The sequence below is a fragment of the Anopheles maculipalpis genome, chromosome 2RL (genome assembly GCF_943734695.1).
Source record: "Anopheles maculipalpis chromosome 2RL, idAnoMacuDA_375_x, whole genome shotgun sequence".
Lineage (NCBI taxonomy): Eukaryota > Metazoa > Arthropoda > Insecta > Diptera > Culicidae > Anopheles > Anopheles maculipalpis.
In genome coordinates, this window is record NC_064871.1 from 15,417,417 (window position 1) to 15,441,084 (window position 23,668).

The following is a 23,668-nucleotide window of genomic DNA, read 5'->3' on the forward strand; positions in this document are numbered from 1 at the left end:
GCTATTTAAGCCATCGAGACATTACTGTGAATATAGCAGATGATTTTTTTGTGCCGTTCACGAATTCAGCTGAAGTTCCGTACGGTAGTATTTTAGGTTCTTTATCTTCCTTTGATAATATTTATTAACGACACGGTGTATGCCATCCCAGATAGTGAAAAGCTTGTATATGCCGACGACCTAAAGATATTGTTACGTTTTCAAGCAAAAGATTACTTATTGAATTTGAATTTGATTAATGAAATAGCTGATGCTTCTGTGTCGATGCCCTTACTAATATTGTTCGTGACTTAAGCGTCCCTTTGGATAGCAGGCCACTGTGAGCTGATGATTTGAAAAGCCCTGCGCTGCGTTTAAAGTGTTTTTTTTCCGATTTTAAGGATACATTTAGTCTTAAGACGTGATATTGTAATGGGACAATCCCATTGATTTTAGTACTTGCGTCCCTCTTGGTGGACATCAGCACAACCCTATTCGATTAACAGAATAGAATCGTTTTTTATCTATGTTTTATCGTCTTCCCTGTGTCTTTGCACGTCATACGTATCGTACTAGGTGTCTTTTATTTCGCCGAGAACCGTTTGAACATGGAAGTCTGACGGCACAGTGTATATTTACACATAAACTAATGAATGGTAGTATACCATTCCCCGTCAATCCTAGAGAAGATTAATTTTCCTAGATGGAATCCTAGAGAAGAAAGATTTTTGGATCTAGGGCACTTTTTTTTTATTTCGTAATGACGGCCAGGCCGTATTCCTTAAAATCTAATCTTATATCTAGCTTAACAATTCATTAAACTTAAATCCTCTTCGGAGGGTACACATTTCCTTCTTCCTCAATTCAAGTGCACCTTATCCCGGGTGAGCTCGGTTGTGGATGTTGTTGCTGCCAGGTATGGTACCAAAGTTGTGCTCTCTATGTCTGCAAAGGGGTTGGCGCCACTTTCTAGTCCTCTTTCTCTTTCTAGGCTCCCAAGAAAACCCCTGTTCTTGTGGATACTCCTTGGTGTTCTCCACACCATATAGTTGCCAGCATTAGCATGTTAAGGCTGACGGCCTCACCATTGGCAGAACGCACGAGTCCAAAAGCCACTACAACTTTGTGAAGCTACAGTAGCATCCAACTCACGCATTTCGCCAACAGTAAAGCCGCCAGTCACAAATACACGTCGTCCAAACCTAATTCAATTGGTTCAGCGATCTAATGTATTCGCTGGCGAGCCTGACGCCAGCAAAACGCAAGGAGCCGACAGCCACAATAACCCTGTAAGGTTACCAGACATCCCGCCAACGACAAGGTCGCCAGTTACGACCTTAGATCTCCTAAATCAACTTTTACCGATTCTGGTGCCGAAATTGCGACTGGCGCATGTCGACGCTACCGTTGCGAACGTGTAATAAACGAAGAACAAAAAACAAACAAACAAAAATAACAGCCTACAATCCACTTATAGGACGATAGTGCGTACAATCTACGGGAAGGGAGAGGGGAACGGATCAAAGGACGATTGCCATCTCTTTGGCTAAGTCAAACAGAATCCGCGCATATTTGTAGTCCTTCTGTTCCAGGATATCGCGCATCGGCACCGCCGGAGATCTTCCTGATGCCCGAACGGTTGTTAAGAGTCCGGATCTAGCCGGATCGAACTCCACACCTGACCAGAGGATGTGGTCAAAATCGTGGCATCCGTTGCTATAGCTACAAACCTTGGAGTCGGCAATACCTATACGTTGAAGATGTGCATTCATCGCATAATGGTTCGACATAAGTCTCGACATCATGCGAATAAACGCACGATCTACCGGGAGCCCGTGAAACCAGGGACGCAGGGAAACCTGAGGTGAGATGGAGTGCAGGAACCTCCCGAGTTCGTCCTCATCCCATATGCTCTGCCAGCGGGCCTTGCACAGCTGTTGTGTGGTGCGAAGAAACTCGTGAGGGGGAATCGACCTCTCAAAAATGCTACCATCGGAGGCACCTCGTTTGGCCAAGGAGTCTGCTTTTTCATTTGCGGGGATCCCGCAATGCAAGCAGGCAGCCATATAAGCGATATTCTGAATGTTTTATTGAACAAAGAGCTTAGAATATTAAGTATTTTTTTGTATAAAGTAATCAAAGCTCCTTAATGCCTCGACGGATTTCAGTGCTTCGACAGCGCTGAGGCTATCATTATGAGCATACCTAGGGCACTTTTAAGCATTATTTATGAGCATACCTAGGGCACTTTTAAGTACAGACCAATTTTAGCTCCTCTTTCTACAGCTTTCTACGTAATTTAGTTTAGTTGGACGGCAAACAATTTGTTTGTTCATTATTTATTTATTTATTTCCCTACCTTAGCAGACCGTTAATGCTTCATATGTGGTCGTTGTGTAGAGCGGTTTAAAAATAATGAATAAATGTGATTTTTTATGTAGGCTTACGAAAGTTAGATTAATGAATGATTGCAAGTAAGTAAGGCTTTTAGTAATAAGAAGGAAAACTATTTCCTTCTCCCATAATGGATCGGCATTGCTTCTCCTCGATTCAATCATTTTTCATTGCTAGAATCACAAGAACAATGTTTGAGAAAAAAAAAACGGGGCATAATTTGAAAAGATTGATGAACTTACGACTAACAATTAACAAGCCTGTGTGTGTGTGTGTGTGTGCGTGTGTTTGTGTGAAGGAGTTTCAGAGCTTTTACTAAAACACTTACCCGTGCAACCGTTTCCTGGGGATCCAGAAGGGTTAGCTTGTTCCGTTTCAGACTTTTCACGTGTTCCACCACGAGACTGAAATGCTCACCGGCGGTTAGGCATAACTTATCGCGTAACGAAGTAACAACATTCTGTGCGCAGTGCCATTTTTCAGCCAGCAGGTCCGAGGATCAACACGTGGAAGGAAAGAAAGTAAAGAAGAATAGTACAAGATGAGTGTACTTGCCCCAAAGCGAGGGGGCAGCTGTGCAACCCCATTAGTTTGTGGTCGGTTCGGAATCGAAGTGGTTCGCTTTTGAAGAATCTCATTCCGTCCGATGCGAACTGGCGATGCCGGAAAGGATAATATAAGTGTGTGCCAGCGATACGTACCTGTACAGTGGTGGTTGAGTCGTACTTGAACGATTTGGTTTGACCGTTCTCGAGGAACACTTTGAGCACGTTTGCCATCGGCGGCACGCACAGATCGCCGAGGGAAAAGGCAGATGGCTGTAATGGGATAAAAGAAAACGGAACAAGGCATGTAAATCGAGCAGGATAATTTAAATAGCAGTTGTGACGAAATGTTGCGCTTCTTTTGCCGAACGGTATGCACGCTCAGCTCATTCTTGCGGCAACCATTTAATTATCTTTGCGTTGTGAAACATCACAAAAGAAGGAAAGAAATAAAATCTCATTTATCCCGATTTTGGTGTGAACCGTTCAAAGGCAACAAAGGCAGGGGCCAACATCTTACAAATAATTTTAAAAAATAAACATTTAAACCTCTCGGGGCACTATTGCGGGCCACTGGTCACGGGCACGGATAGACGGAAAGCGCCACTGTTTGAACGGGAAATTAATTAATCTCCGGAAAGAACTTCGTTCCGTCGTTCTTGTGGGAAAACGAAAACTTTGTAAGGAGCATTTGATTTTGTTTTTTCATTTCGTTTGTTTTGACTCCAAAAACCCACAAACACCCCATCCGAAGTTGGTTGGTCAAACGGACACAACCGTCCAAGGACTGGACGTAGCGTGCCTCTACAATTTGAAATTTGGTTCGTTGCAGCAATACGGCAGCCATTTTCGTTCGGGATGGATTTAAAATATTGCCCCGAAGCCACCGGCCATGCTCCACACAGGCTCTGCGGCCAGAAGAATGGCGCATGGTATGACCACGACCACTTGGTTGAGGTTTGCCCGAAAGCTTACCGCGTCTGAGGGATCGTTGATAACATTGTTTCGTTGCATTTATTCCTCCACTTCCGGTACGCTTCGCTTCCGGTGTCAAAGTCATCAGCCCCGTCGGTACGCTGGTGGGAAAGTCATGCGAAAGCTTTTCGAGAAACTTTCCATATCCTGTGTATCCCTCCCTCTCTCTCTCTTCCCCTTTTTGTGTTTTGCTGGTTTTTGAAAGGATAATACTGTGGGCAGAAATTTGCCAGATTAATTATTCAGTAACCGATTCCAGACAAAAGACAAGATAGGAAAGCAACGTTTGTGCCGAAGATTGAGGGTAAATTGCGAGCGAATGTGTACGAATGAACTTCTGATAGTTGGGAAGGAGTTTTTGCATTGGCTGCGAGCTTCAATTGTAAAGCACCGAACTTCTCGAGTGGCCATACTTGCGGAGTGGGTTTCAGTCGGTGGCTTTTAAATATTTATTTACTAACATGGGCCACGGTTGGTTTCACTCATGCAGAATGCAATGCAGCGAATGTATATTTTGGTAGAAATTTCACGAATTTTTATTTAAGTATCAACGCACAAAGGAAGAAATAGAAACTCGTGTAAAAGACTGTGCCCTTTTTGTATTATAAAAATAGATATTTAACCACTGCGATTTTGTTCCATATAATAGAACTTTGGAATCACTACGTCTAGTAAGATATCTAGTAAGGCTCGGTGAATACGCTGCGTCGTGTATTCATGACAATCGGTGAAGTTGTGACGGACCCTGATGCCAACGGGCTACAGAAGCTGCAGCGTCTGGATGACTGGATTTGTCGAGGATGTAGAAGTGGATCAGGCGAGAGTGTTCCATTTGTAGCCGGAATAGGACCTCGTTGGTCCTCAGTGTCGTCCCGTAAAGCGGTAGTGTGCTTTCTACATTGGTCCAGGGGGAGTTCCATTGTTTGAAGACTATTTTGTTGGTGAAGCGGATGGCATCTCGGCGGGAAAGCGTTAGTAAGCCTTTTGTGGAACTTAGTGCAATCATATAGAGGAATCTTGCATTCAGTTTGGGGACATTTAAAACTCGACTGTGGAGCTTTGCGGTAGTAATTTCTGCCGAGCTCTGCTAATAATAAGTGTCTTCCAATAGATTGTTTACTGCAGCACGTTGTACCAGCCACATTTGAAAACGGATTTAACGCAAACATTAATTGGAAAAACTAGTTTAAAGTTCCACAAAACGACTTGTGCAATATTTCACTATTCATTTGAAATATTCGCCTAACCGATGTCCATTATATGGTCCGAAACCCAAAATAATTCATCAAGGATTCGTGGACGTGCCTTGAACGTTTTACCCATGATTTTTTTTGTTATACCCTACTAATGTATTTTCACACATGTACCACACCCAGGCCAAAAGAGGTCTCGATTGACCCCGAAACAAAAAAAAAAAAAAAATGGCTAACAACAAAAAATCGGAAATAGAAGCAGTAAACTTGCCCATTACATTCCCATGATTTAAATAAACGTTGTACAAGCGGCACCGGCGTGGCACGTTAAATCATGACATTTTTTTCTTCCTTCTCTCCACTCATCCCCTGTTTGGGGGCGTGATTTCAGCAACATCGATAATCAGCATCACCCCCCCCCCCCCCCCCCACTAGCCATCTCCACCCCATCGAAAAAGCTTTCTGGCGGCATCAGGGACGCTGGAAAGTGGTTCTGTTCCGATGATAGAAACGGGACCGCGGGCCCGGAACAATCGGAAACATGATAAGGGTTTCAACATTTCCTCCCGTGCCGACATGGTTAACGGAGCTCGTAATAGTATGGCCGGGCACGGGGAAGAGGTTAAACACGGGCACATACACTTAAACGCACACTCACACACGCTGAAATCATGTATCATATTTTTCACGGTCTGGCAGTGTTTCAGCATCGCGTTTAAAGTGAGCGGACGGGAGAGAATATGTAGATTTTCCACCTTCTCTATGAGAGAGCGAAACGACAAATGGGCAAGCAAGAGTGAGAAAAAGCATTTGAGTTTGCCAGTCGCTTCCATGGATAGGATGTAGGTGGAAGGAAAGCACATGTAAGGGTTAAATAAAAGATGGATTGTCGTGAGTCGGAAGGTATTATCGGGTTAGTGGTTCAACGAATTAAAGAATCACATCTCAAACATGACGTACAATTGGGATGTTTAAAAGGTGTATCAAGGTGAGCTTATCACATTGTAACATAGTGAAGTGAGGGGGAGTTTAGTGCATTTTTTATACTCTTGATTTGTTTTCATTTTCACCCGATTTTAGGCAGTTTCTTTACATGAACCACGAAAGCTTCTCTTGCTTCGTGTATCTTAGCAACAGCCTACTAGAACGCACATGTGATGGGGGGGGAAAAGATTGTCTTTTTATAGAATTAATTTGCACTGATTTTGCCGTGCGTAGTATCGCTTCCGGTCGGGATCATTCTCCTCCCTCCAAGCATCAACATCGTAACCTTTGGTTGCTACGATACGGCAGCGAATGGCGTTGGTATGGTAGCTAAGGTCGGCTTTTTTTTTCATTCACCCGATAAGGAGAAGCACGAAGAAAATAAAAAGAGAAACCAACACAACGGGTTGATAACAAAACGGCCAGAGAAGGACAGGAGGTGGTGCAGTTTGCGCTTTGCAAAAAAGCAACATAACTGGCGACATGACAGCCGGATGCGCAAACATGTGGAAGATTTTCCAACATCCGTTACACCTTATGCAAAAAAAAAGCAGGACTTGAACGTGCAGAAAACAGTGGGAGAAAATATGAAAACAAGAATGGAAACGCAAGATGAGCAAACATGTACCGCCGGTGCCCCCGATATCATGTCATAAGGCACACAATCCGCAGACTAAATATTTGGATTGTTAGCACAGATCCGGGGCGAATAGGGTGGTGTCGGTAGTGATGGTTGATATGCTCTAACCAAGAAATGTCTAACGAAGGATAGGGCACTCAACATTTTTCGTTGTCATATTTTCATTTTTTTTTTTTTTTTGAGGACAAGTCCCACCGTATAATATCTCCTTTGCATAGGTAAATTCCGAGGCTGAAGGTATTATCAGTGCTCGCGCAGTTTCGTATTGACTTTAGGATACGTCTGCATGAGGTATCGTTCCTTTTCCTTCTGCATACTGTTTCCGTTTGCTCCAGCCTCATCCGTTATGTTGGGAAACAATTCAACGAAAACTTAATCGAGGTTGTCTTGGGCTAAAGGAATGCCGCGGAATCGCCTTCCTTCGCAGTCTCAACATTGCAGCGAAGTGGAAGGAAAAATTGAATCAACGGAAGCGAACTGTTTAGCGAACGATTGCGATCAGGAGGGAATCAAATTTTCTATCATTATGTGCTCAAACATTTCACCGAGGTGCCCGTGTTTGATAACTGATTTTTTTGGTCCGGTTTTTGGTTGGCTTAAAATGATGAGTTTGACTAAACTGATTGAAGAGGTTTGTGTAGAAAAATTGAATGATGTCTTGTAGAAGCAATATTACAGAGTTCAAGAAGAGAAACGGGAGAAAAATGATTTCCAGAACATAGTAATCGGTGACATGGTATCAACTGTTCGATTAGAAATCAACTTATACAGTGACTCAAACGGAAATTCGTACACCACATCCATCGTTTTGCTTGATTTTTGAGGGCGATTTTCTTAGCTCAAAAGTGTAAAATTCATGATTACTGTGGTGATCGTGGCGACATCTGTTTGTCAGTAATAGTAATAGTCAGTAAGTAATAGTGAGGAGTTACGACACAGCGATCGGATGTGCCGATCCTCGTGAGAGAGAAATGGGATCAGCCGATCTAAGTAAGCATTGATGAATAATCGGATGCGCCGATCGCTCGCCACTTATCAAGCAACAGCCGACGGAATAGGACCGATTCCAAGAATAAAGTACCAGAACAGAAATACTGCAATTATTTTTCAACTGATCTTTTAATACACCTAACCAGTCTCCAAAAAGGCTGATGGAAATCGATTGAAAAACAGCCTAAATGGACAAAAGCGTGCGAAAAATGCAGTTTTTGCAAGGTCAATCGAGAAAATTGGACGATATCGTTTTCTGCAATGTAAAATTAAATTATAAATGATTGATATTGTTAATTTAATTAAAATGCTAGATAATGGATCACTTTGCATAGCGGTCATGAGCATTCTGGTGCTACATTTTTGGGGTTTGGTCATAAAGCTGCGTCAAGCTGCTCTAGTGTCACCGAATTTTATAGCTTTTCATTCTAAAACCTAAAACAATATGTTATTCTGAGAGAATTTTCCATAATTAATGCAAGGTCGACCATTTAACAAACCATCAAACAAAAAAGCTGGACCAGGAGGCTATGGAATGTGGTGCAAGAATACAGTTCCTGCAATATGACAAAAACTACAGTATCAGTGAGATTGCTGGAGACGCAGTTAAAATCTAAGCCTCTTATGATTAGTATTGACTTACCAAAATCTCAAAAATAGGTTCTTGTAAGATTCACATGGCTCTTTTATATGAGAGATCCAAAATTGAAGACATAATTGAAAATTATTGAACGAGCATAAAGGTACAGAATGTTGGTCAAATAAAAAAATGATTTCTCATACGACTTACCGATAGTTGACTTGTTAGGCCGGCTCGAGAAAATTGAGTACTTCATTGGGGCTATTCCGATATAATGCTTTGTACTACATTCCTAACTCGTACGATATGTCGTGATAACAAGCTCATGGCCAAAGGAAAACTGTAAATATTATTGGGAACACGTCTTTGGAATCTCAGTCCTTGTCTAATGCGTCAAAAGAGTCCGATTTTAAGGTGTCCGGAGTTCCGTTTGAGTCACTGTAGCCTTTTTCCTACGTGCAAAACTCAATACCTGCTGTCTTTCCACCAACTGAACGAAATGGATGGGAGAGCTAAGAAAACGGTGATTGGGATGATCGATGATGCTGTGTGCACTCGTTATGTCGAGAGCCTACGGGGGATTTATAGTTTGCAGAATTCCGCACTCCTTGCAAATTGATTTTTCGTCCGGTGGCACATGATTTCACACCCGATTGATTTTATTTTTGACGCTATTTGAGTTGATCTCTCTGGGCTTGGTTACTGAAGTGGCATTTTTTTTTTATTGTTAAGTCTAGAATACACTTGACATTAAGGACGAGGGAAAGAATTCGCTTAATGTGACATTCTTGAACACTTGAGTTGGAGCGGAAGTGACAGTGACGACGTTTATTAGAAAGTGTGGATTACACCTCCAAGTACGATGGTTTGGTATTGACCACGTACCTCAGTGGTTAGTGAAAATTGTCGTCTACAAGTCCAAAAGGGATATGCAGACTTACTTCGCAAGCGCAACGTGACAGGGTTGAATGCGATAAAGAAGACTTTAATGTTGAATATTTTAAATAAATCAAAAAAGGGTCTAATAAATTGGGAATGCTCGATTTTCTGTAGATGGCTGTTTGCTGTTCATGTAGAAAAATAGCAAATAAACGTTGTTTCCAATGTACTGTGCACAGTTCTCAAGATGAACAGATTGTTTAGAAACAAAAACTCTTCCCAAAAGAATGTGGGAACAATGTAGGTTATGCTGGTAAGTTAACTTAAATACAAAATCCCAAAAAAGGTCCCCCTCCCCCCACAAAAAATTCTACCTCGACTGTACAGTAAACGGATGGGGGGAGGATATTATTCAGGGTTTTGTTGTTGTGTTTTCCACCGAATATTAACCGAACATTCCACTGCCAGTTGTGCCAGTTATGCTGAACCTTTAAAGCAATCACTCGTACCTCCATTCCGTACCTCCGTCTCGGGGGTGGCAAAGGCGGGGCGGGGGGGGGGGGTTGCCAAATCGAAACTTTCATTTTCATTCTCTGCACAGCAAAAGTTCACTTTGATGCGAATGGGCTCTGGTTGAAAATTTTTAGGATTGATGGACTGGCATACGGGGCACATCATTAGCAGAGTGTTTTTGCTACCTTGCTGCTGCCACGAATTTCCTTAATCCGAATGCCAACCAAATGTTTCCGACCGAGGTGAGGCACAAGGCTGGCGAGCATTATTAAAATACCATAAATCATATATTTTAGCCCGTGAGTTGATCCTTCTGCGCCGAGGTATGCATTCCATTAAAGGGTAACTTACTATCCCTGGGTGGTGGTGGTGGTTGTGTGGTTGGTTTGTTTGGGCAGGGTAAAAGATTAGAACGAGAGAAAAAGTACCGGCAGCCCAGGGAAGAAAGAATGGAAAGAAACTCGATGGGATGGCACACATCACCCGATGTCGGTGGAATGTGATGCTGGGGCTGGATAGGATGAGTTATTGGTACAGGGTATAGGGGTTACTGGGTCCCCGGGAAAAACGGAATGATTACATATTTATTCATGGATTAGATTCAACGAGTGAAACAATCAATAAAAGCGATGCTTTGAGTTTCGCATTTTTAAAGGCCGGAAGTTTGGAAGCCCATCCGACATTATATGAGCATAAAACAATGGTCAGAAGCAGAATCAATTATTCATTAGCAAAATGGTGATGGTAAAATAAATGCAGAGGACACAGGGATTGGCAAGTTTGAAGTATAATAACATTACATAATATTTATACAGCTTTATGAACATATTTCTATTCCAATAGTTTTCTTCTTGGTGACAATACGGCTCTGGGCCGTCATAGTCAATTGTAAATAAATAAATAAATAAATAAATAAATAAATAAATAGTTTTCTTTTTGGCTTAACGACCTTCTCCAGTTACGACGTTCATCTATAACGTAATTAGAGAGACAGTTCTAGCTACGGGACAAACGGTCCGAATGGGATTTGAACTCAGCTCCTTCCTGCCGTGCCCAATAGTGATCATAACAAATTGAAAGCATTTTGGTACATAAATTGACCCATTTTTCTGGGACTATCCCACATCATATCCGCCATTAAAGTATATTTGCGATCACATCTTTTATAAAGCATTTCCAACCTGCCTGAAGAAAGCATCCTTCACTGATTAACCTCTTTCTCAGCACACCCTCAGGAATGGTGGATGAACTCCAAAGTCCATTTCGTGTGCTTTTTGTCACCATCACAAATTGCCACTTATACCCTGCCCAAGTGCTCCAGGAAACCCGAAAGCAAAGCAAAGCGAAAAAAAAGGGTTCACTCACAATCGAAATCGGTGGCCGACAGTGCCATGCGCCTTAGCAATTTGCGGTACCTTGTGATTACATCCATCTCCACCCGGTGCTCAGTGCTTTTGGTGAGTTTTTTTTTTTTTTTTTTGGTGCTGCTTCTTTCGCACTGAAACAATTTTCTTCACCTTCGGGTACACTACCTTTAAGTAGGGCGGGTTCGTTTCAAGACATCGTAAAGATTTGCTGCCTTCCGAAATCGGAATCGCTCTCCAGGAATCGCGCCTCGGATACGCCAGAGCAAAGGGTTTCCCAGCAAGCAACCGAAAGAAAAGGATGCTAATCTTAAGGTGCCCGAATCATCATCATCTGGCCAATGTGTCCTGTTCGTACCAATGATCATCAACCGTCCGATCCTGGTCCGAGCAGACGGGTAGAAACGTCCCACCGTGCTGGGGATAGCGCGTGGAACACAATGTCGCACAGAAAAGCAATAAGAGTTTCCTTGGCAAGATCCTTACTCCTGCTGCTGGGTAAGTAAGAGAAGAATAGATAGAAGAAGACAGCACACACACACACAAAAACATCTCGATTGGACTGTTTTATCTTTCCAAGAAGTTGACTTCCACTGTCGGGACTACCGACTTTATTAAGGACCGGGTCGGTTGTTCACTCTGGTGACCATTTTTGGGCAAATTGCCAGGCCCACAACCATTTTGCCCAACGATGGCAAGTGCAGGAAGAAGCGTTCGTGTTAACTCTTTTCCCGTGTTTCCTGTGCCAGTGCCGTGTACGGGTTGAAACACCAGTGTCAACCTAATCAACGGAGTAGTTTCTGCCCGTTCGGGAGACGCGAGGGCGTTTACAAACCGAAAAAAGAAAAAAGAAATATTGTGGAGAGAAAATTGTATCGAAAATGGATCTATTTATAAATAAGTAAAGAGGAAGCTGACGGGGATTCTGTGCATCGCGGCCCCATCGGGCCACTTCCGGTACGGATGACAAAATCCTTTATTTCCGCTGGCTTTTAGGTTCACAAAACACCGAACCGAACATGGACGGTTGTTTCGAGGTTAGGTGTAAACGAAATAAAAATCTATGCAACACAATAAAATGAGATTTCTACTCTGCTTTAAGAGTGGATGGATTTGTTCGCAATTACCCTGAATATTGTTCTTACACATAGTTTTATCAGAATTTAATATAGTTCTAACAAAACAAGAGAGCTTTAAAAGAGTTACGAAACTTACGAGCTCACTAAAGTTCACTAAAGTTGACGTTAAACAGTCATGAATTGGTAAAACATATCTAATATATGATACGATATTAAAGATTCTCGCCGAGCCGAGCGACACAACTGCTGTGTGCCGGCTGACGTACCACTTTCCACTGCTCCATTTCGGATGAAATATTCGGGGCAACTTTTTTCACTTAATGTCAACTGTAAATTATTACGGTTTGCAAAGGACCGAAGAAGCCGGTCGGCGAAGAAGAACCACTCATCGCCGAAACCCAAAAGTCGGTGCTGCGCAAAGCTTGCCATTTTCTAATCCTTCGCCGCTCGTGGCCCTGAACCCGTATAGGAGGGTTGTGGTTTAACATTTGAAATAATTTCGTGTTTTACGTGAATAATCATCAGCATCCTTTTTTTTTTTTGGTTACTTTCTTTTTTTTGCCTGTTTATTTGTGTTATGCTTGGGCCAAGAAAATCGAAACGGAAAGGACACCCTTCGCTCTTGGTAAGGATTTCGAGAAGCGAAGGATGATAATTTATATTGGACTGGTGAAAGTAAATTTTAATCCTACTTTTTCAGACCGATTTCAAAGTCGACGGAGGATTAAATGAATTTGGTTTTATGTTTTGAATTAGTTTTGGGGAGCTAGTGGGCAGAGGGGCACGGCCGGTAAGATGTTGGTCAGAATAATGTGACTGTTTTTGATTTTATTTTCGGAAAGCAAATAGCAATCGTACAGAAGCTTGGGAAATAAACATGCTATTAAATGTTAAGAAATGAATGGCAACGAAGATAGTTGATTTTTCATATTGATGTTTAAACTAATAATTTTTGACAACTTATGGCCAGCGTAAGTTCTGAGGTTGGTAAGCCAAGAAGAAATTAAAGGATCACCTAACAAGCATATCAGTTGCTAGGAACCCTGTCGAAAAAATCTGGCAGCTAAGGCACAACTAAGGCAAATTTGAAATTGAAAAATTCTTTAGGAGTGGTTAAGAAGGTAATTTTGTCAATAGGGAAGTAGAGAAGTATCTTTCACCAGGAAAAAAATGCCTTCAAAAGGTTCAACAGTTGATTGTGTCGTGATTTTTCTTACCCTTAAGACAAACTAATTCTCATGTAAAATATTTGTACAGCCACGCATATCAACATCAGCAACAACTCGGTGTAAACACATAAACCGTAAATGTTGCTAATGGAAAAAAAAAGATGCGTGAAAAAAATGTTGTTATAAAGAAAAGTAAACATTTCGGAGGAAAATATTATGCCTCCCGAGCGTTTCTTACACGGAACCAGCGAACCTTAAATGAATGAACTAATTAATTTCTGCGTCAACAGAAAAATTGTCACCAAGCTAACAACTAGCAGTAGCCCGTAGAGCGTTCGGAGGGTATGTTGGGTAACATTTTTTACGATATGCAAACACACCATAAATGACCTTATTGGATGGCAGTCATTTAACCACTAAAGTGGAAAAAGAAAACGGGAAAAAAAGGAGCAGAAAGGTACGAATGCACAATACCGAAAAGAAAAAATCCTGCGCCGTAAGAGCTTCTCAGGCTAAATAATCTGTACACTTCAGCACCGAGCAGGTCTTTTATAACCGCCCGACGCGTTTTTTTTTTCTTCCTCAAAATGAACCTAATTATGTTGCGTCATGATGGGTTAGAAGTGATTTTTGCTTGCTTTGTCGTAAAGCGGGAAGGCCACAGAGCGCGCCTTGTCAACAAGTAAATCGCCTGTTTTCCTAAAACCCAGTTAGCATAATTTATCCTTTCTTATGTGAATTTGGAGCATCATTTAAACCGCACCGGGATTGGTGTGAAGTGTTAAGACCGTTTACCGTAACGCGACACCACCATGTGTGTTATGTATTAGCTTCTAGTACTTGTGTTAGTAATAGTACATGGTCATTATTGCAAAAAAAGGAAAGAAAGTGAATTCATCCACCCTTGAGTCGTTATTCTTCACGTCGTTCAAGGCTGGAAGGACGTACACTCCACTGGTTGGCGATTAGCAACAAAGTGTAGGAAGCATAGAAATGGCTGTGGCTAATTTTGTGCCTCTCGTTCAAAATTATTACCCGGCTGGAAATGAGCTGCTGCTGGCAATTTCCTCCCGGCAAGGATTATTTCGATGAGATGATTAGAGGTGAGATTACTCCAGGTCTCGCCGACTCATATTAGTATTGGGATTATGAAATGGAAATGGACGTTTGGTTTAGTGTCGGTAACAGGCTAAACGGTAACAGGCCTGAAATGTTCTGTTTGCCCCGCATTGTGAGCTATTCATTTTATAGCTCAGTGAGTTTTCGGCATGTTCAAAGTGTGTTCGATAAATACATTATGCTAAAGTCTGTGATTAAACACATTCTACTTATATTCTGATAAGTCCTTTATTGCTTAAAAAGTTGAGTAAACCCCGAGTACAACATAGAAAGTCAACTAAAACAAGTTGATGAAAAATAAACTTGAAAACGGGTCTTATAATATAGATTTGCGTGCCTTTTTGTATCCACACGGTTCGAATATTTTCCACTGCTTTGATTTCCTAATCATCGAATTTTACAGAAGTTGTCCACTAAAATTGGAGAATCTTTTGTGCTTGCAAAAGATTCTCCATCTTTGTTCGAATGCACCACTACATAGAAAAAAAGATTCGATGATAGGGCAACACTTGAGTAGGATTCGTCTCGTGTACATGATCCTAATAAGTGGCTAGCCCTCACAGGACATATGGCCTCTAGATGCCACTGCAAACATTCCTAAGAAGGTTGTTGATTGTACATCGCATTCAGGGACTTGTTGTAGGAGGGCCCAGTAAACTGTAATCCGTTACAAAACTCCGTTAGTTCCTCACAAAGAGCATATCTGCTATAACATACAACAAGCGTTACGTAGCATTATACGGTGAGCAGAAATTCATCAATTTAACAAATAACCGGCATTAGCCAATTCAAAACAACCAGCGTGCCAAACATCGACCGGTGCGCGATTCCAGACAGTGGCCAGCAACACAAAACCATAAAACGTAAGACAAGTAATTTCCGGCACATTTTACGCAGACTCAGCAATCGATCGCACCGTTTCGATCAGTTCAATAATAGCGACACATTTCTTGCAAGTGCAGCAATCGATCGCACCGCGACACATTTTGTGCTTACGTAAATATTTTTGTACAAAATCCAATAGCAATAAGAACAACCCCTAAGAAACAATTTTTGGTTACAAAAAAACGAGCGAAAACTATTGTAAGAATTGGGTATAAATAAAGCGGTTTAGGAAGCCTTCGGGGCCAGACAGACGGATGAAGAGAGAGAGAGAGCAGCCTAGAGAGAAGGTGCAACAAGCTAAACCTTGCGTTCAACTTTTTCTAGCCATTTGAATGTTCCCCTACCCAAGGTAAGGCCTCAAACCTCCAACATGCATGTAAGGGATATTCCTTCTGAACATCCAAAGTCGCCTGGACGACTTGCTCCGCCGATGAGCATCGAGAGTCCCCCTACCAAAGGTAAGGCCTCGATGTGTCCAACGTTCCAGTAAGGAAGATTCTCATCTAGAATCTTCATACTGCCTGGACAGTCAGATAAAAGAAAGATATTGGTCCGCACAGCTAGTAATCACGTTTTTCCGTTCTCGTCGTGATTATAAATACGAAATTCTTCTTTACCATGTGGCGACCGTCCGAATAATTTCTTCTTCTCCACCACACAAGAAGAAAAAGAAAAAAAAGTAGTATTGATGCTTCAATACTACATGAAACAAAGCTTCTATCGGATATGTTCCGTTATATGTTATTAAAACGAGTGCTCCTGACGGAGAGAAAAGGAGTTTTTAATAGAAATTTTACTATATTTTATTCCAATAAATCCATCCAGTTTCAACCACAATGGAAACACGCTGTCCATCCTTGGCGAAATGTGTTGCGGTTTGAACACATTTAATCGTTTTGCGCATAGTGTTTTTTTTTTGTTTACTGTGGGAACCTTCTCGGGTCTTTTACGCATGAAAATACAGCTTATAATATATAATGAACAGTTTTTCATTGAACGAGCGCAGCAAAATGTGTGAAATTCTGATCAATCCTTGAATAATTTGTTAGATTTCTTATCAAAAAATGAGGAAGAAAAGATAATTTTATTACGGTTTCATAAAACAACATGGATATTCCGTAAAAAAGACAGATGGTACGTGTGGTTCATGAAGGAAAAATGGTGGAAAAATGTGTCCCATCGACATGAGCACAGATCGATTATTATCGTAAATGATTAATTATGATGAAGAAGCAATGAACATCCAAGAGCAGCCACTATGGCTATGGTAATTGTTAACAACCATCCTCTTTATCAGTTTTTTTTCTCCTGCTGCTTTGCCTGACTCCACAATATTGCCTTCCGAGTGTCGTTGGGATTGTTTTTTTCTTTTTTTTTTTTGAAAGGTCTGAACCGATGAGTGAAGTATCGAGTAGCTATCGAGAAATCACGTACTCGTACATAAAGTACAAGGCGTCTCCATTGTAAAGCCGGAACGTTTCCAGTGCTCGCGAAAAAAAAGCGGACGGTAACGGATAGGGTACATGGGAGGTTTGGGGAGGAAGTGAAGAAGGTTCATAAATTTCCCTCGTTTTGCTTCAATGCATTAAATGCGAGAGTTCCACAGTTCAGGCATGCATCATTATCGCCATCGTGATTAACGGTTTTCTGCTGTTGCTGTTGTTATTCTACGGTTGGAGCGTTTGGCAAGGGAAAAGTGCCTGTGCGCAAGAAGTGCGCCATCGTTAGACGCGTTCCCTTAACGAGTGGTTTTAGCATTGTGTTGACTTTTTCCTTCGAGGCTTTTCCTACGAGTTTATTATTTGACTGATGATGACAGCATGACTGGAGACGGAACGCAACAGTTTCGTCAGCGCGTCGAAAAGACGCGTGTCTGTTGGGAAAAAAGAGAGCAATCATCCATAAAACTCCCTTACGGGTCGGGTGGGTGAAGAGATATGCGCTTGTGCTACGGGATGCTCCGTGTCATCGAATTATTATGATTAATTTAATTTTGAAATTTTATTATTATCCAAAATACAGGCTTCGCATCGGGGAGGGGGGACTGCCTGTTCGGAAAAAAAAACTACACAATCACAGGGCCCGGTTGCGTTGCGAAGCGTTTGTCGGCGGAACTTTGGCAATTTGTTGTGATAAATGATTTTTGCGGTGGCGTGACAGTGGAAACCTCGGATTAGATCGTGTCTGTCGAACACAATACCAGCAAAAACACCATGTTGAAAGGGTTGTTACGCACATCGATTGCTATCGGTGAGCGGTTGGGGTGACGGATTTAGCGTCTTGAAGGAAAGTTTGCTGAAGAGTTTTGAATCCCTACAACAGTATACGGCCGGGTGCGGGCGTCTATTGTCTGAGGGCTCAGGAATTGTTTTGGAGACAAGAACAATAATTGTGGTTGATATGAAAATTAGCCAACATTGAAGCAGAAACAACGTTTCTTTCTTAAAGAACCTTTCATTTTGATTTATTTTTGTGTAACATATTTCTTTATCAAAATAAAAAAATTTACTATTTTTTGTGTGCAGCAAGAGTTCCGAATTTACACATTTTTAACTTAAATTTTCCAGGTTTTTATCTCAAAAGTTATCTCTTGTATCTCAAAAGATGGTTAAGGAAACTACAATGGAGCTCTATCAATTGCATTTATCATCGATAAGTACCACTCCATCTAAAGATTGTTTAAAAATGAAATAAAATACAGATATCTTTTTTACAATTGCTTATCGCTCGCGTCTGTTTTAAATGGAGCGAATACTTCAAGTTATACAATTCATTCTCGAACACATCCATATCAAGAGCATGATTTAGCTCAAGCAGAGCTTTTAACGATAGTACAAAAAAAAGCTTCACACACAGTCAGTGGTTAAGTCGACCATGGAGTGTATGAAGCACCTTAAAATGTTGAAAAAAGTAGTCGATTTGTCCCGTAAATTCACCACTTAACAACTCCACCCCACCAGAAAGGTACAAAACGTTCGGTGTGGGGCTTGTTTAAATTTAATTAGTTCCGTTCGTTCAAGCGTTTTTCTTTTTCGTTCTACCCTGCTACATATATTCGCAAAAACTGTACAGGGTTAAGGGTCTAAATGCGCATGAAACGATATAAATTGGCAAAAGTGTCTACACCCAGAGTTGGTTAGTAGATTATTACCCACTAGTGTGGTTTTTTGTATCTTTCGGGACGTGTGTCGTGGACCGCAAACAGGCGGGAACTACCGGTGTCGATGGTGTCCGGTGGCCATCCCACTGTGAGCAAGAAACGTAAACCGGAAACAAGACGTATAACCCGTCATAGAAGCTGTACGAAGTGCTGATTTGTGCCGCATAGCATGACCGCTGGCCAACGTGAGCAAAAGGTAGGGGGGAAAAAAAGAAAACCAACGCGACGTATTTGGCGTACTTACCGGAAATAATGGCGCCCCGTTAACGCAGACACTCTCGGCAAACCGGACACGAATGGGGCGTGATTTCAGCTTCGCCTTTTTGCCCGCCGACAGTAACGTGGACTTGCGTCCGACCGCGTTATAGAGCTGCGGCTGGCACACGAGAAGCGTGACGGAGGATTCACAATTTCTAACTAATTGTATCACATGGTCCCGGGGTGCGTCTTTGACGTCCTCACCGTTTACAGCTAATATTTGGTCACCTGGTTCCAGCTGGAAGGAGGGAACGAAAAGTAAAACCCCATCGTGAGACAAGCATGGGAAGGAATCACCAGTAAAAGGGGCACTTTTTACACGTATTATGAGGATAATAAAACTGTAGGAAGGAGTACGTTGGATTCATTTTTTTTAATAAATAGTTTCATTATTTGCTAGTTTTAAAACGCTGAACCAGAATTAAAGACTGAGGTAAAGTAGGTCGTACCTTATTTACACTAGGGCCACCTTCCGTGACAAACCGTACGATCACAGGTTTTTCGCTGCCAGCAACGAACCCAAAGCCAAGCGTAGGACTGCGCTGAAGGACGACCACGCGCGGCTCGGGTGGTGCATCGTTGCCATGATGTCTGATCGGTTCCTCGTAGGTGGTAGTTTTGTTTAGATGGCTGAAAAGTGTACACAAACGAAGTGATTGTTAGACAATTCGCTGCCAGTTTGATGTGTGAAGGTACCACACATTACTTACTTTATGTAATACGGTTGGCCTTTTTGGTCGATAGCTTTCTCCCAACCGTACGGCAAGTCGTTTGTCTGCACCCAGTTTTCGATCGGCGGTAACCATCCTGCCGTTCGTGTGATGTGACTGTAAGAGAGCAAAGCACACGGGAAAACAATAATTAATAAATCAAACCAAACGGTAATCATTACAACGGATTGATTCGAATGTAACAGAGCAGGTGTGAGGACAATAACCATAAACTCGTCTGCAACAGTTGTTCGTTACGACATCGGGTTGGAAAATGTAGGATTAGTTTTCCATCGAAAATAGATTTCGATGGATAATTTGCTGATAAACAATACCTTTTGTTTGGGAAAAGTGGAATTTTACCGCATTAGCTATTAGTTACAACCTCTTCCGCATCCTTCAGCCGTAAGCTTAATAGCCAATTAGTGCTTTCAACAACCGCGCTCGCTAGTGGAACGTTTAACGATTTCATTTAATTTCGAATTTAAAAAGTCGAGTAAATCTCTATCCAAACCATTTGAAGTGGGTAATAAACGGCTCATGCAACGATAAAGGTTGCAATGGAATCAATTAATAGGGGCAAAAATGCTCGTATTTCAATACCGAGTGCCGAATTTAAGTGTGGTGAAGTGTCGATAAATACGATATTGTTGCTAATTAAAATTCTATTCTTCGCCCATCCAATCCATACCACTCGACAGTGAGCTCACGAAAGCATACATTACTGGCCATTGCATTATTCAACACCAGTGTCTAGCGGGGATGCTTGAAGTGGGATAGATTGTTCGTTGATTGGTAATTCAATTTTAATTACCAATCATTTGCAGTGTACCTTTACAATTAGGTGTACTGCTGCTACCTGCATTGGTAGAATAGAAATCTATGAAATATTATTATTTAATTTAGCATTTGATGATTCTATTTCAATTCAGTTTTATTCTGAAAAATCCTACGTTTCTGTATAAAACTGTCCAACATAACAAGGGGAGAAAATCATAATTTTTAATGCCGATTTTGCAAGGGAAATTCACATTTACACGTGTAACAAATGTGAAGCACAACAAAATTGTGAAGTAATGATTGAGTTTCTTCTGCATCGGAGACGGACCAAATGGTAATGTGAAGACATCAATTGACGATTAGCTTGACAGGTAGAGCTCATCAGCCCTAAAGAGATAGAGATATTTACTAGGATGGTTGCCTAACGAGGATCGACACGGCAGCACCAAACCAGAAACCCACGCACGGTAAAAGTGGCATATAATGAATTTAATTTGGCATGTAGAAGATGAAGTTATTTATTCAAATACCTGACTGCTACAACCGTTTGGAAGCCTACCCGGTAATGTTCACCATTATCCTACCTCCCCCCTCCCCTCCCCTCGAGCTACGAAAAGCTCTTGCCAGAATGTTAACAAGAACTCTGTGAACTGGTCCTAGACTACTGAATAGAGAAAACAGACACGTCAAAACATGGCGCAAAGCATGAATGGAGGGCAAAAATTAATTTAAATCCCGTACATTTCACACCAACACACCGTCTTTTGTGTTCTAACGGTGCGTATCGGGCGGCTGTAGCTGAAGTAATTTGATTACTGCACACACCGGTGGCTCTGCACGATGATACGCACAAGCGGAACGAAGGCAACACGCTAGCTCTTACTGAAGTATGTTGAGTGAAGATTGACGTGCGGTATGGGTTATAGGATTACTTTTTTTTTTGTCAACAATCAGCCATGTTTGGTGTGAAACTATTAGTTAAACTAGTTATGCTACGCATAACGGTACAAACGATCAGGCGCCTCCATTATGCGTTACGCGCTGTGATGGAGACGCCTGGTGGTTTTTGGTTATTTGGATTAATGTCATTTGCAATTGAATTTTGCAGTCTTTATCTACATCAGATACGTCCGAAGCGTGCTGTTAAGTTTGTAAAACAGCAAATTCTCTATCTTTCTTACAATGTAACCATTTATATCAATTTTATGAAGCTTTTTTTTTCAAAAAAGAAAAGGATAATTTTGACAATCGATGACAATCAGGCATGGTTATAGATACGTAAAAATACTATCAAATTTTACCAACGGATTAATTTACCAGCCCATTTTACTTTCACAAACCACCAACAACCAATTTTGCGTCGCATCGACACATTACCGGTTGAAGTGCCGTTTAAAACTTTTTATTCATTCGGGAAACCGATTGAGCTATGGCTGAGCAGAGGAATGTGTCTGAACCATACATATCCAGCAGTTCCGATTTAAACGTCAGTAATGTGATAAAATTTTATGATCTTGCGTTTTCATTCGCGCCTCCCCATCCATGTCACTCGTTGCCTACGAAGAAGTGTTGATTGGTTTCAACCACAGCTCAAAGCTTTGGTAGAAGTTTAGTGTACGTATTTCCGGTTGCAAGTGTTCACCGGCAGCGGGAAGGTTTTCGAAGCTCATAAAATGCTTCGTTTTTGGACGGCGTGCGCGCGACAGAGCACACCAACTCCGAGTGCTATACTTTGAAACTCGTTTCGGGACTTGTCGTCTGGTCCATTACAGCGCACAGGTCGTAATAAGACTAACGCTTCCCGGGTGAAACCCGGTGCCGTTCCATGGTACAATGTGCAAGCTAACGTGTACCAAACGACATTATTATATTTTTTTCATCGGAGGATCATGCTGAAGGCATTTAAATCCCATGTGAATTGATATAAAACGATGTTTACAGGCTGTCATCCGAAACGATTCCTGGTTTGCGCTCTGCACTAGCGTAAAGCGTGAAGGATCGTATGTAAAATAAACATGAGCAGCAATAAAAAAATATAAAAAGCAGGGGAAAAACAAATCGCGTACCCCCTTCGAGATAGTAACAGTCATCGACATTGAAGCTTTATGTAGGATGTTGTTTATTACTTCCGCTGCTGCGTCTCTTCCCGGAGGGAGCACATTTTGTTGCAAATTGTTTGAACTGTGCAAAAATTATTTGTTCCAACGTGGAGGTCATACTTGGTGCTGGTGGTGATATCACTTTGTAGAGCTGGGGTTTCGTTTGAAGTACAGCAGGTGTTGTGTTTCTTAGTGCAAATAGATCTACAAACGATATTGCAATCAAACTGACTTACTAATGATAATACATGCTATTGTTCATCCTGGTTTCTAAGCATCGAATTCTAAATTTTGTTTGTTTACTTTTCATTGTTGTTTGCCTTTCCGTATTCAAAGTTATTCTTCACAAACCGTTTAATTAGCCTGAAGTTGAAATTTTTTTTATTACAGTATGGCACACTTCATTCTTTTGTTTCATGCGATTGGAAAAATGGAGGGATCCAACACGAAAAGACCTACGCTGTAAACGATAATTTTTCATTAATTTTACTCTTAACCATGCTTGGCAACTCTACCATTATCCACCTTGTAAACAAGAAGCCGCTAGAGACTACAGACGAGAACCAAGCAACGAGAGAGAAAAAACGAGACAGAGAGAGAGAGAGTTTATTTACTACCCTTTAAACCGTCCCGTTTAATGGTTACGGCGGTTCCGGGCACATCAACACCGCACCCAGGAAGTCAGTAACATCATTTACCGACGGTAATTGAATCTGATAAAAAGAAACACATTACATTCGAGTCCCTCTTTCGGTCGCGCACTGCTCGGTTAGTCCTGTTGCTGTTTTGCGTATCGTCCACGCAGTTACTCCTTTTTTCGCACCCTCGGGCGGGTTTTTATTTCACGCGAACCAGAACCACGATTGGACAGGCGATTTTTTTTGCTGTCGCTGTTGTTGCTGTTTTTGCCCCCTTTCAAACAAACGTACCAAAGCGATCGTTCGACGACGTGCGATTGAGGTGTGATGGGTGAAGGAAATGTAAGCTCGCAGAGAGAAATACCTCCAAAATAAACGCTTAAAAAACGATTGAAACCATACAAGTAAATCAGAGCAAATCAGAGCCAAAAGGTAACACAAACAGTGCGCGGAAATTCAATTACCCGCTACGGAGGGTTAATAAAACAGAAAATGCAATCAAAACGATTCGGCACCCCAGCACAGCAATCACAGTTGTTACAGCGATTATACGGTTCTTCAATCTCGGTTTTAGCTTTGGTAGTTTTATTCTGCACATTAATACGCTGCTGCCATGAAGGTAAATGGAAATGGAAAAGAATTTTCCACCGACCATAATTCGATCATCTTCAGTAAAAGTTTTTAAAAAACTAGACCGAAGAAGAACGCAAGAATGACCTCAGTTACCTGCTGGAC

General features: G+C 41.6%; 2 protein-coding genes across 3 annotated transcripts in view; both read right to left on the bottom strand.

Annotated features, from left to right (window-relative positions):
• Positions 1-23,668, bottom strand: part of LOC126557475 (dihydropyrimidinase) — a 445,624-nt gene that overhangs the window by 35,051 nt on the left and 386,905 nt on the right. The window lies entirely within an intron of this gene.
• The window catches only part of LOC126556652 (uncharacterized), a 60,555-nt gene that overhangs the window by 9,062 nt on the left and 27,825 nt on the right, over positions 1-23,668 (bottom strand). Inside the window, exons 2-6 of the mRNA XM_050212046.1 lie at positions 19,417-19,533; positions 19,156-19,336; positions 18,693-18,944; positions 3,075-3,191; positions 2,702-2,833 (exon numbers count right to left, since the gene is read on the bottom strand). Coding sequence (XP_050068003.1) covers positions 2,702-2,833; positions 3,075-3,191; positions 18,693-18,944; positions 19,156-19,336; positions 19,417-19,533 — 799 coding nt within the window. The remainder of the gene's footprint in view (positions 1-2,701; positions 2,834-3,074; positions 3,192-18,692; positions 18,945-19,155; positions 19,337-19,416; positions 19,534-23,668) is intronic.